Genomic DNA, 11,223 nt, shown 5'->3' with positions numbered 1-11,223 from the left:
GAGTAGTGACTCGGAGTAGTGACTGTGAGTAGTGACTGTGAGCAGTGTCTGTGAGCAGTGACTGTGAGTAGTGACTGTGAGGAGTGACTGAGTAGTGACTGTGAGTAGTGACTGTGAGTAGTGACTCGGAGGAGTGACTGTGAGTAGTGACTCTGAGCAGTGACTCGGAGTAGTGACTCGGAGTAGTGACTGTGAGAAGTGACTCGGAGTAGTGACTGTGAGTAGTGACTGAGTAGTGACTGAGTAGTGACTGTGAGCAGTGACTGTGAGCAGTGACTGTGAGCAGTGACTGTGAGGAGTGACTGGGGTGTCATGGAGGGTGCTTCAGTGAATCGCCCTGTGAGTCAGGGACACAGGAGCAGGCAGCAGGTCAGCTTCTATAAATAACCCCTTCTCAGCGTGATAGTATCCCATACGGTTTCTTTAATCAGTTTGATGAGTGTCTCAGCTGCACGTGACGAGGTGGGTGGTTTGGAAAGCCACCGTGAAACTTTAAGCCCCCCACCCCCCCCCCCCCCCCCCCCCCCCCCCCCCCGGTATTGGTCTTGCTGACACGGCAGTGACCTTATCCTGTCCGTAATATCGAGAGGCTCTGATGTAAAAGAAGCCAATCAACACACACCGCACCTCTTCTGCCCGACGCCCTGCTGTCCTCACCGAGGCCGGCTCCGGATTCCCCTCTGCCACTCAGTCATGCAGTCACTCAAACAGACTCTCCCCCTGCCATGTGGAGAGGGTGCACGTGTGCTCCCTCTCTCCCTCTCCCCCTCCCCCTCCCCCTCCCCCTCTCTCTCTCTCTCTCTCTGCCTCTGTCTCTCTCTCTCCCTCTCTCTCTCTCTCTCCCTCTCTCTCTCCCTCTCTTGCTCCATTAATCTCCCTGTGCAGCCAAGCGCGGGCAGAGCGAGCCTCAATCCCCATGACTAAAAATAACCACTTCAGTGTCACAGGAGTGGATCGGGGAGGGTCACGGGGGGGGGGGTACGTCTGTATGTGTGTATGTGTGTATGAGCGTGTGAGCGTGTGTGTGTGGGTGGTGGTGACAGTAGGAGGAGAAGGATTCCCTGCGCTCACAGGCAGAGGCTGAACCGACAGGGCCGTGACTGCGAGGAGGCGGGCGGTGAGTAGGGGTGGAGAACTACATCAAACGTAGCTGAGTGGCACCGGGTTCTGGCACGACGGCGCTCAAACGAGAGCAACGCCGCTCCACCGGAGCGATTAGAAGAGCCCCGCGTTCTGTCCGTCAGCAGAGGCTGAACGCCGGCCACACCGTCCAATCAAGTCACACGCCACCCGCTGAATGGTTAAGGGGGGCTTTCGCTTTCATTGATTTTTTTCTATGAACAGTTTAAAGGGGACCACAAGGAAATAAGCCTTCGGGCTTTATTGTGTCATCCCTGACTATTTATGTATTTAAATGTATGACACAGAGTGCTGTTTCATTCTTTGTTTACATAAAAACAAATCCATCAATCAGTCAATTAATCAATTAATCAAGGACCGAGAGTTTCATTGCAGATGTTCCGAAAGCCGAAACAAACAATTAAGTGATGATTGAAATGGTGACCGAGCTGGATTCGGGCTAAAGCCTCATTTGTGAACATCTTACCTTCCACGTTTGTGTTTGTACATTCGACATGAAGGAATAAATCACTACTTCCATAGACATCATAACATGATCCTTGTACACATTGGTTGTGAATCAACCATACATCGCTAATGTGAGCCCGGTGAGAGATGTGTGGTTAATGAGGTCCATGCTCCTCTATGACCTGTTGTCTGTTGTTCCGTGAGGACAGTGTTGGAAGTTGTGGTGGTTAGGGGGGGATTAGCCATGGTTAATGTTATACTCGGGCATAGCACATGAAAATGGCCACCTGTTCAGCTGCTTTTGTTTGCTCATGATATCAAATTCTGGTTTACACACTGGTGTGTACACACACACACACACACACACACACACACACACACACACACACACACACACACACACACACACACACACACACACACACACACACACACACACACACACATTCAATGCAATATGAGGGCTTTTCCTTTGGGAATAATGACTCAACGTCTTTCAGTGATCACACACATCCTAGAGAAAGTATGAACAGACTGATGAGCAAAATAATACACCTGAACTAATAGGACAATCAAACATTTCAATGGCAAATGGTTACAATTCAAAAGATGGTTGCTATGCCAACACATGCCGTGGAAAACGGGACTACAATGACTTTTCTCATTGCTGTCATCAGTCCCATGTTGCCAACTACACACTTTAAACGGCCATTATCAGTGCAACAATCGATGTGTGTAATGAAAAGAATATGAGTGTTGTTATTATTAGTGTAGCTTGTTAAAATACAATAATACTGTGACAACAGCCACATTAAAGTCACTTACAGATGGATTGCACCTAAGACACTGGAGACCCAATCTCTATTGACTTCGCCTCAAGGGAATAACCTCAGACATGCAAACAACCCGAGGACACAATGCATCAACACCTTCACGCAAACAACGTTCTATTCAGCCATTGAACACAAGCAAGGCTACTAATTACTCCTCATTCGTTGGGAGATGACGGGTAACCATACGGTTCAGAACCCTTTATAGAACCCACAGGCCTACAGCCGGCACGCTTTTGCTATGCGCAATTACGCACGAGCAGCTAACTAAAGTGAAAATGAAACAACAGTCTCGGAAAAAAAATTGAAATATCTTAACGCATTACCAACCGCAGACAACTTCAACGTCCAACACAGCTGTCATTAAAAGTAATAATTAACTAACGATACGATATCCAATGGATATCCCCACATTTTAAAAAAGCTGGGAAAATATGGGTTCCAAGTATATTTGCCATGTGTGTGCTCATACAGGCCTAGATGTAATTTGTGATATTTTTTTCTCAAATCTGATAAAAAATATCTGCCTACAAAACGGAAGCATTGATAAAATATGAAATCTTAAAAAGTTAAAACAACGCGTAAATGAATCCGAAAGCTCAAGACACCCTCACAGGCATGTGGTTGTCGGAATGACCAGAGGGGTAAAGGGCTAAAACAAGGTAGAGTCTACTTACCACCGACACACAACAATGACATCTCTCCAATGAGCCTATAGTTGTTGAAGAATTTCTTCACAGGAATGTTTTTTCCTGTAATAATCTGGAGGCTACAACACCCTTTTCGTAACGGGGAGGTCCACCGTCGCTTCTCTGCTTGGCCCTTTTACGCCTCGTCCCATGGACGACCAAACTGATTCCCTGTCGCGCAAGACTAAACAAGAGTCTTTCGGATGTTGGAGTTAAAAATATATTTTATCCGCCGGAATCAATGACTATCCCCCCACCCCCTATTCCCAGCTCTCCGCTCCCCGACACACAGCCATCTTGTTCAGCTTCAGCACCAGTGCTGCGAGAACAGCTACCGAGAGTGACGTCAGCGCGGTGGGAAGGGGGATCAAGCTGGCTACTACTGGAAATACATGAATGTACTGTCACCCTGTCCAAAATGTTTATTCATGATTATTCAGTTAAAATAGCTGAGTTAATGGAAAATATCGAATACATTTACATTTTGATACATGAATGGGTTATATCACAAAGTGTGCATTTCCCTGAAACGTGTAGTTATTTTTTCTATACCTTCATGTTGAATATAATGCAAATAAGCCATGTAGTTGACCAGTTATATCTTTGAAACTGATGTCCACTCTACAAGTAGGCTACCGCCTCTGAAATTGGAATTTAAAAATTTGTATTTCGTGGACCAATAGCTACCTCTAGTGATGGAGCGCACGACGACCAGGTTTGTATCCACGTCACTTCAATGTCTTGCGTAAATGCACTGTCGAAGGGACTCAAAGGAATTTAACACAATGACTCGGGCGTCTCTGACGGTTGCACTTTAGAGACTTAACATGCTTTGGTGTCTACAAACCATTTTAACCAATTATTCAAATAAATATTCCACACCTTTTGTCCCTTCCCTGTCACACTTTCATGTTGTGAAACTGCGAAATGTTTATGTATTTATATATATGTATATATATATCCCATCAACAGTTTATAATTGGAAACTGCTGTTGAGCTATGGTTATATACACACACAACTAAATAACACGATGATTTGGCAAGATCGAACTACATCACCATAATCTCGGATAAATTCAAAGCACAGGAACACATTGAAGGAACTCTAAATTGCACAGAAAAAAAATAACTGTTATTTTATTACAAATAGAGGCAATGAATTAACTGAATAGGTTGACAGATGATACAAATAATCTTGACAAATATAAATTCATAAGAGTCCCGCAGGATCTCATGCATGACGCCAACAACCTACCACTTTAATGTCCACCATCTCACAGGAATATAAGAACAATATTTGGTCATTCAACAACTCACCCTCCGGGTTAAGCACTAAATAAGGAGCATTCAGCCAGTCATTTGTTCCAATGTATGCTGCAGGTGCTCTTCATCAGGTAAAAGGGGGGGGGGGGGGAATCATTTCGACGTGACACAGCTGACCGCTTTATATTGCTTTGAGGTACAGGCCTCGGGGACGTATGCCAACTACACATTAGTTCTCTAAAGTGATTACAAGGGCTGGGCCTGTATTCAACAGGCTGTGCTGTGCACAGACTATGAAGATAGGTTCACTGCTAACACCTAATACCACAAGCAGAGCAATTGAAGAAATAATAAAATCGATCGTGTTTTTTTTTTTTTTTGTTTTTGTTTTTTTTACATTTAGCGCTTTTATGAATAGCAGCTCATCACAGGTCCTACCAAACCGCCTCTCCTCTGTGAACTGAACTGTGCATGCTTCCCCACAGACAAAGCGGCCACGTACACTGACAAACAACGCTGGTCACGGTGTTCGCGTTCCACGTATGCGTGTCACATGCCGTGGAGGCGCGCTGATGCCTTGTGTGCAGCACTTGTGCTTAAAAACGTTCCTTTATTGTCCCTGCCGAGGTAAGCCACAATGTTCCTCCGGACGGCTCCAGGCTGGCCCGACCCCAACGTCTGCCTGCTGCTGCCTCCGCTCCCTTCCCCACGGACTCGTACGGGGACATTGTGGCGCTGCCCTCTTCATAGTTTCTCACTGGAATGTATGTTAAGGAATGGCGATTAGTCCCAGCTCTACTAGTCCACACTTTACAGAGATACGAAGATGAAGGCTTTCATACAAGATTGGATGCGCCCATTCTATGTACATTCAGAGTGGGTCAGGGTTCAACAAGACTCTACATAGCCTCCCCGGGTACCCCTCCACACCCACACCCCTCTAACGCACTTATATGTTGTACGTCCTTGAACTTAAACACTGTACCTAGCATTGTGTAGCGTCTTATCCTAGCTATCGTTGTTGTATATGGGGAATGGGTTAACCTAACAATTGTTAGTGCTTGGCACCTGGTTCTATGAACATCCTCACTGTACCGACAGACATATATTGTTGTTTCTCTTTCTTCTGACAAATGTACTTATTGTACGTCGCTTTGGATAAAAGCGTCTGCTAAACGCACTAAATGTAAATGTAAAACCCACCATCATTTCAGTTGTAAATATTTGAGTTCAAGTGAATCCCTGTCTACTTGGGAAACAGAGGGCCTTGGCTTACCTGTCCAGGTGAGACAAGACGTCCCGCACCTGGTTGAGCAGGGTGCGGTGCTTCACGGGGTTGCTCTCCAGCACCCCACTCAGACGGCTCAGGTAGGAGTCCAGGGAGCCCATGGAGGGGGTCTCACCGGTGCCTGAGGAGAAACCACGTGGTCCTTTACCTTGGTCCGGAGGACTCAAACGTCTGGGTAATAAAACCCATCATAAACATTCTTTCCTGGCTTCACCAAAACCTCTGTCACCGATAGAATCCGGCATAATGAATATCTCGAAAATGGAAACAATAGTGGTAATCCTTGAGCAAGATACCTAAGCCTTAAATGCTCACATTTGTCTGAATGCAATCGGTAAAGTCCTCTGCCAAGTGCCTTAACGGTCAATAGTCTAACGGCCAATCCCATCTCCAACCCTTCCCCCTTGTCTGAGGGGGTAAGAACGTTAGAGGGGTAAGAACGTTACCCTAAGAAATGAGACACCTCTCCATTACCGTTGCGTCGTCATCGCCTGACGCTCGCGGACCGCTACGTCTACAGAGGCCAAAATATCCCAGTCCACTTTACAGCATGAGTCTGTGAGTTAATGATAACCACTAGTAAGGATTCATGCTAGCTGCCAAATTTGCCGTCCGGCAAATTTGGCAGCTATCATGAATCCTTACTAGTTGTTATCGGAGGGCTTTCCTCGAAGCCCGCCCTTTCAAGTGTGATCCTTCGGAAGCTTCATTTCTAGGGCCTAGCCCTTAACCAAATGGGGATTGAGACAGCCCTACCCCTCACATGAACGCGCAAGAACAAGGGGGAGGGCGAAGGGGATGGAAATGGGATTGGCCCTAAATGTGGCAAAACCTGCCCTATCCTCTGGGTCTGAGAGAGGGAGCGGCCCGCTCACCTGGCAGGGCGACCGAGGAGAGGCTGCTGACCAGCGTGTGCTTGATGGCCAGCAGGTGCTTGTGGAGGGCCTGGGTGCGCAGCTCGTCCTGGCCCAGCTCCGCCTCCAGCCGGTCCTTGGCGCTGCACATGTCCTTGATGTGTCGCTGCAGCACGGCGTTCTGCTCCTCAAACTCCACGTTGGCCTTCCGCAGCCGCCGCAGCTCGGCCTCGCGCGCTGGGACCCGATGGAGGGGAACCCAGAGGGGGGAGAACCAGAGGGGGGAGAACCAGAAGAACCAGAGGGGGGAGAACCAGAGGGGGGAGAACCAGAGAGGGGAGAACGAGGAGAACCAGAGGGGGGAGAACAAGAGGGGGGAGAACAAGAGGGGGGAGAACCAGAGGGGGGAGTACGAGGAGAACCAGAGGGGGGGGAACCAGAGGGGGGAGAACCAGAGGGGGAGAACGAGGAGAACCAGAGGGGGGAGAACCAGAGGGGGGAGAACGAGGAGAACCAGAGGGGGGAGAACCAGAGGGAGGAGAAGGTTAGGATGTGCAGACTTAGGCCCCGTCCACACGGGCGAAAAACAATCTTTTCCCCACCGTTTTCCTTTGATGCGTTTCAGGAATATCTCTGCAAAGACGCAAAGCGCATCGAGCTGTAGAAACGCTGTAGAACGTATTCAAGGCGCTGCAGAAACGCTGTAGAACGTATTCAAGGCGCTGGTTCTCCGCAAAAAAAGTAGAGCGCATCAAGCTTGCGCACAACCAGCCTGCGCGCTGTATACAAACAATCAGTCGAGGAGGATATAGCAGTTGTTAAATCTTTTAGATTGAGCAAAAATACTTTGTATTAATGTACAGCTGGAATACGAAAATGTATGGATCCGTTTTTAACTTATCCACCCTGGGAAAAGTCTGTTTTCGGGCACCGAAAACACCAGATCCGTCTGGACGGTCGGCCCAAACACCCAAGACGTATGTGTTTTCACCCAAAAAAATCCGTTCCGTGTGGACGGGGCCTTAAAAGGTGACATATTATACCACCAGGGGTGAGTGTGATTAGCCATTACAAGCCGTTTGGAAAATCTGCCTCTTCTGACATCATATCATGGTAAAATATGTCACCTTTAACATTCGAGTGCACATATTCTCCTCCTTTATATACATCCATTTATTTCTCTATTGTCCCTATTGTTTTATGATAAAACAAACTGCATCTCTATGTCTATGTTGTAGGTGTGGGAGGTATTAGCAAAAATGCATATCACTATTATAACATATTATAGTAGTCCTTCTTAGTTAAAAAGGTAAAATATGTATTTTTACCCTTCATAACCAGAAAGAGTGAAGCATTGGACATAGTATGAATTAAAAATTTACTTCAGCTGTTGATGTATTTTTTTTTATTGCATTTTTTTTTTATTGTTTACTGTGTTAGCAAACAGCTGCATGAAATTTCTAACCCCATCCCCCAATTTATAGATTGGACATTTTTCTCTCTACAAATGAAAGCTTACTCAACAAACCAGCAGACCATTCTTTCAAGTGATTACCTTTATTCTGGTCCAGAAACTCTTCTGTGAAAATAGGGATATCAAACCGGGGGCACAGGTCAGGTGCCTACAGAGACAAAATGAAGAAAAACAATTGAGATATTTCTCAGCCAGGTCAGAGAGGCGACTGGACAACATTATAGAGCAGAACAGTGAATGTACCCTTTGTATCCCGGATCCTGAGCTTGTGTTGATAATCACAGAGGGCGGGTCCTCTGAACAGGGAAAACAAAGGTTAGTATGCACTTACATTACATTCAGTCGTTCAGCAGACACTTGATTCCAACAAGGGTGGCTGAGAACAAGCAAAGCATTCAATACACATTTATAACACAATTTTAAAAGCTAGAGGGCCAAACTTCAGAAAAATAACAACTGGACGAAGTAAAGACAGAGGAATCAACAAGATAAGTTTACTATTTCATATTTTCAACTCTTTCCAACAAAGGATTGGATTTAGGTACAATTTAAGAGCTATAATTAAAATGTTATTCGTTATTACAATAGCCAACCACCGGCTACTTGCGAGACAAAGCTCCGGTGAAACATCTGCTCCGGTTGAGTGAGCACGGCTGCAGCACGAAACCATTTAGATTTGAGTCCGCTCCTGATACATATCTGACAACTGAGGGCATCTCTTCCCTGCCAGGCATGGGGCATCCGTCTTGCATGACAATCACAATGGCAGAAATCCAACAATTGTGAACGGTGGAGGGGAACTTATCAAGGGAGGGAGCAGAGGACGTGATGTATTTCGATTTTCTTTTTCAAAATATCTCTCTCTCTCTCTCTCTCTCTCTCTCTCTCTCTCTCTCTCTCTCTCTCTCTCTCTCTCTCTCTCTCTCTCTCTCTCTCTCTCTCTCTCTCTCTCTCCCTCTCTCTCTCTCTCTCTCCCCCTCTCTCTCTCTCTCTCTCTCTCTCTCTCTCTCTCTCTCTCTCTCTCTCTCTCTCTCTCTCTCTCTCTCTCTCTCTCTCTCTCTCTCTCTCTCTCTCTCTCTCTCTCTCTCTCTCTCTCTCTCTCTCCCCCTCTCTCTCTCTCTCTCTCTCTCTCTCTCTCTCTCTCCCCCTCTCTCTCTCTCTCTCTCTCTCTCTCTCTCTCTCTCTCCAACGCCCATGTCCTTTTATTTTGAGGGCTCAAGGGAAAGGGGGCGGAGAAGAGCCAATGGAATGCCGTCATCCTCTGGATGTGGGTGTTTACCCTTCTTAAGTGAAAAAAATGTAACGTCTGCAGCACTGCTTAAGCTCCCATATTAATTTATTTATAAAAAATTAAAAGCAACGTTTCGACCCTATATGGCCTTCTGCAAGCAAATGGTGAGACTCACTTGATGAGGGGATATATATATTGGTCATATGATCAGCTGACCCAAAATGTGACCAATGTCAGCAGCATTAACAAAGACTAAATGGCCTGATTGCCCCACTGTTTACCTTTCTTGACCTTCTTGTCCTGGATCTTAGCACTGGTGATCTGGTACGCCTCAGTCTGCTGATACTCCTTCAGGTCTCTGGCGTATTGAACCTTCTCCCGCTCCGCCTCGTCAAGATAGCGCTGCGGGACAAACTCCATCCGGTTATATCTGATCGGTCACAGCTCAAGATATTTAGAATATAGCGATTCCCGCCCTCATCCATTAGGGTGAACGGCAATTTCGGAGACTGGCAACTATTGAAAGACCTCAATAGATTCAGGTATGTGTGCTGTATGAGAATTTGTTGTGTAGGGAAATTCTGGTTGTAGATCAGCAACCAGATACAACAGACAGGTGATCAGGTATCTGGAAGATTACCTGCTTGTCGTTAGGGACCAACCGACTCCACTCTGCACCAAGCCTCTTGGTGATTTCTGGGAAAGGCAAATCAGGGTATTGGGCCCGCATCTGCTCTCGGCGTTCATTAAGGAACCGGACATAACCGGTTACCGGTGCTTTGGGCCCATTAGGAAGAACCTTCTTCCTTTTCTTTCCTTTGGGCCAGCCCCTCTTTCTTGGCTGTACATGTGAGAGATTGACCATACTATTATTAGTATTATTATCATGAGGGCCATTGTGCCTGTATCTCCTGCTTTGTCATCAATATCATTCAAAGTAAATCATAGAAGAAAAAAAATTGACTAGTTTACAAATAGAGTATAGAAGGGATAACGGGCAAAAAAGTAGCACATGTTAAGAATGTTCACTGCTGTGCATTATTTTTTATTAGATTGATAACTATTTTCTGAAATAAGGTGTCCCAAATAGTCACCTCATCATGGACTGGATCAGACGGGTTTGGCCCCTTCGCCTGCGTTCCTTCGCCCTGTTCCTGTTTCACGCCGCCCATATCCTGCGTCCAAACAGAAAGCAAACAACCTCCATAGGACAACTGCAAAATAGGCCGTTCAATTTTTGCGATGGGATACATTATACATTATATAGATAGTAAAATATTGACACTGGATGTGTGGTGGAGCACAATCACCTACATGTTAGAACAGTCATCTTTTAAGACCGCCCGTGTGTGCGTTGCTTTGATAACTTAACAGCGGGATATTTTCTTATAATTAAAGACTTGATAGCAACTTCATAATGGGAGGCTAACCAAACGAGCCTAGCCGGTTGGTTGGCTCATACTACGCTGTTCGCATGGCACGTATAATATGCACAATAGGTAAAATGGTAATCGATGTTTCTTCCCACAGAGGGAAAATGCACAAACCACAATGTATATCTGTAGTGTGATAATTGTTTTCAATCTGTATTGCGTTTTCTTCGTAAAAATCGTTATACTTTTTTATCTAAATGTTTATTACTTACCCTATCATGAACCTCTCGACCAAGCAGGAAGAGTAACTGCAATGTGATTGGCTAGGGCAGAGCTTGGTCTTGATTGGTTGCTCACCCCCATCCCCCACCTTGTTCCCCTTTTAACGTGCACGCGCTTTACATGCGCGTTATGCGAGTTGGGACTTGAATAACGGGGTGGTAATTTGCACACTTTTTAAAAATGTAATAAAATTACCTATATAAACCACATGACATATTAGACAATTCATTTTGTTTTGTGCCGATCGATTTTTGCCTGGATGTCAATGTACATCCGCCGTTTTGGGAGGTAAAGGAAACGCTATTATTCAATATTAATAATAAATTCTAATCTGAATTGAGTGTGAATTAAA

At 45.7% G+C, this 11,223-nt stretch overlaps 2 protein-coding genes across 3 annotated transcripts in view; both read right to left on the bottom strand.

The window, feature by feature from the left end:
* The window catches only part of LOC115555072 (protein unc-13 homolog A), a 22,549-nt gene extending 19,137 nt beyond the window's left edge, over positions 1–3,412 (bottom strand). Inside the window, exon 1 of the mRNA XM_030371741.1 lies at positions 3,095–3,412. Within this exon, the coding sequence (XP_030227601.1) occupies positions 3,095–3,116 (22 nt within the window). The 5' untranslated portion in view covers positions 3,117–3,412. The remainder of the gene's footprint in view (positions 1–3,094) is intronic.
* Positions 3,413–4,216: 804 nt separating this feature from the next.
* hmg20b (high mobility group 20B) lies at positions 4,217–10,974 on the bottom strand. Of its 2 annotated transcripts, none has more exons than XM_030372279.1 (9): positions 10,862–10,974; positions 10,311–10,391; positions 9,857–10,057; positions 9,498–9,618; positions 8,229–8,281; positions 8,067–8,133; positions 6,533–6,748; positions 5,646–5,778; positions 4,217–5,126 (listed from the first exon to the last, which is right to left on the bottom strand). In XM_030372279.1, the coding sequence occupies exons 2-9, from the start codon at positions 10,386–10,388 to the stop codon at positions 5,114–5,116; spliced, it is 882 nt and encodes a 293-aa protein (XP_030228139.1). In that variant the 5' UTR covers positions 10,389–10,391; positions 10,862–10,974; the 3' UTR covers positions 4,217–5,113. The 2 variants fall into 2 exon arrangements, with proteins under 2 accessions (XP_030228139.1, XP_030228140.1); XM_030372280.1 differs by lacking the exon at positions 10,862–10,974 and adding an exon at positions 10,531–10,552.
* Positions 10,975–11,223: the final 249 nt, after the last annotated feature.

The sequence above is a fragment of the Gadus morhua genome, chromosome 12, assembly GCF_902167405.1.
Source record: "Gadus morhua chromosome 12, gadMor3.0, whole genome shotgun sequence".
In the NCBI taxonomy this organism is placed as follows: Eukaryota; Metazoa; Chordata; class Actinopteri; order Gadiformes; family Gadidae; genus Gadus; species Gadus morhua.
Note: the sequence above shows the minus strand (reverse complement) of the source record. Positions and strands in the feature narration are given on the sequence as shown.

Coding starts and splice junctions, on each gene's coding strand:
- hmg20b (XM_030372279.1), bottom strand. CDS start 10,388: ATGGGCGGCGTGAAACAGGAACAGGGCGAAGGAACGCAGGCGAAGGGG. Junction 8,282..9,497: donor GGACAAGAAGGTCAAGAAAG/GTAAACAGTGGG, acceptor TTCCCTGTTCAG/AGGACCCGCCCTCTGTGATT. Junction 8,134..8,228: donor CAGGATCCGGGATACAAAGG/GTACATTCACTG, acceptor TTGTCTCTGTAG/GCACCTGACCTGTGCCCCCG.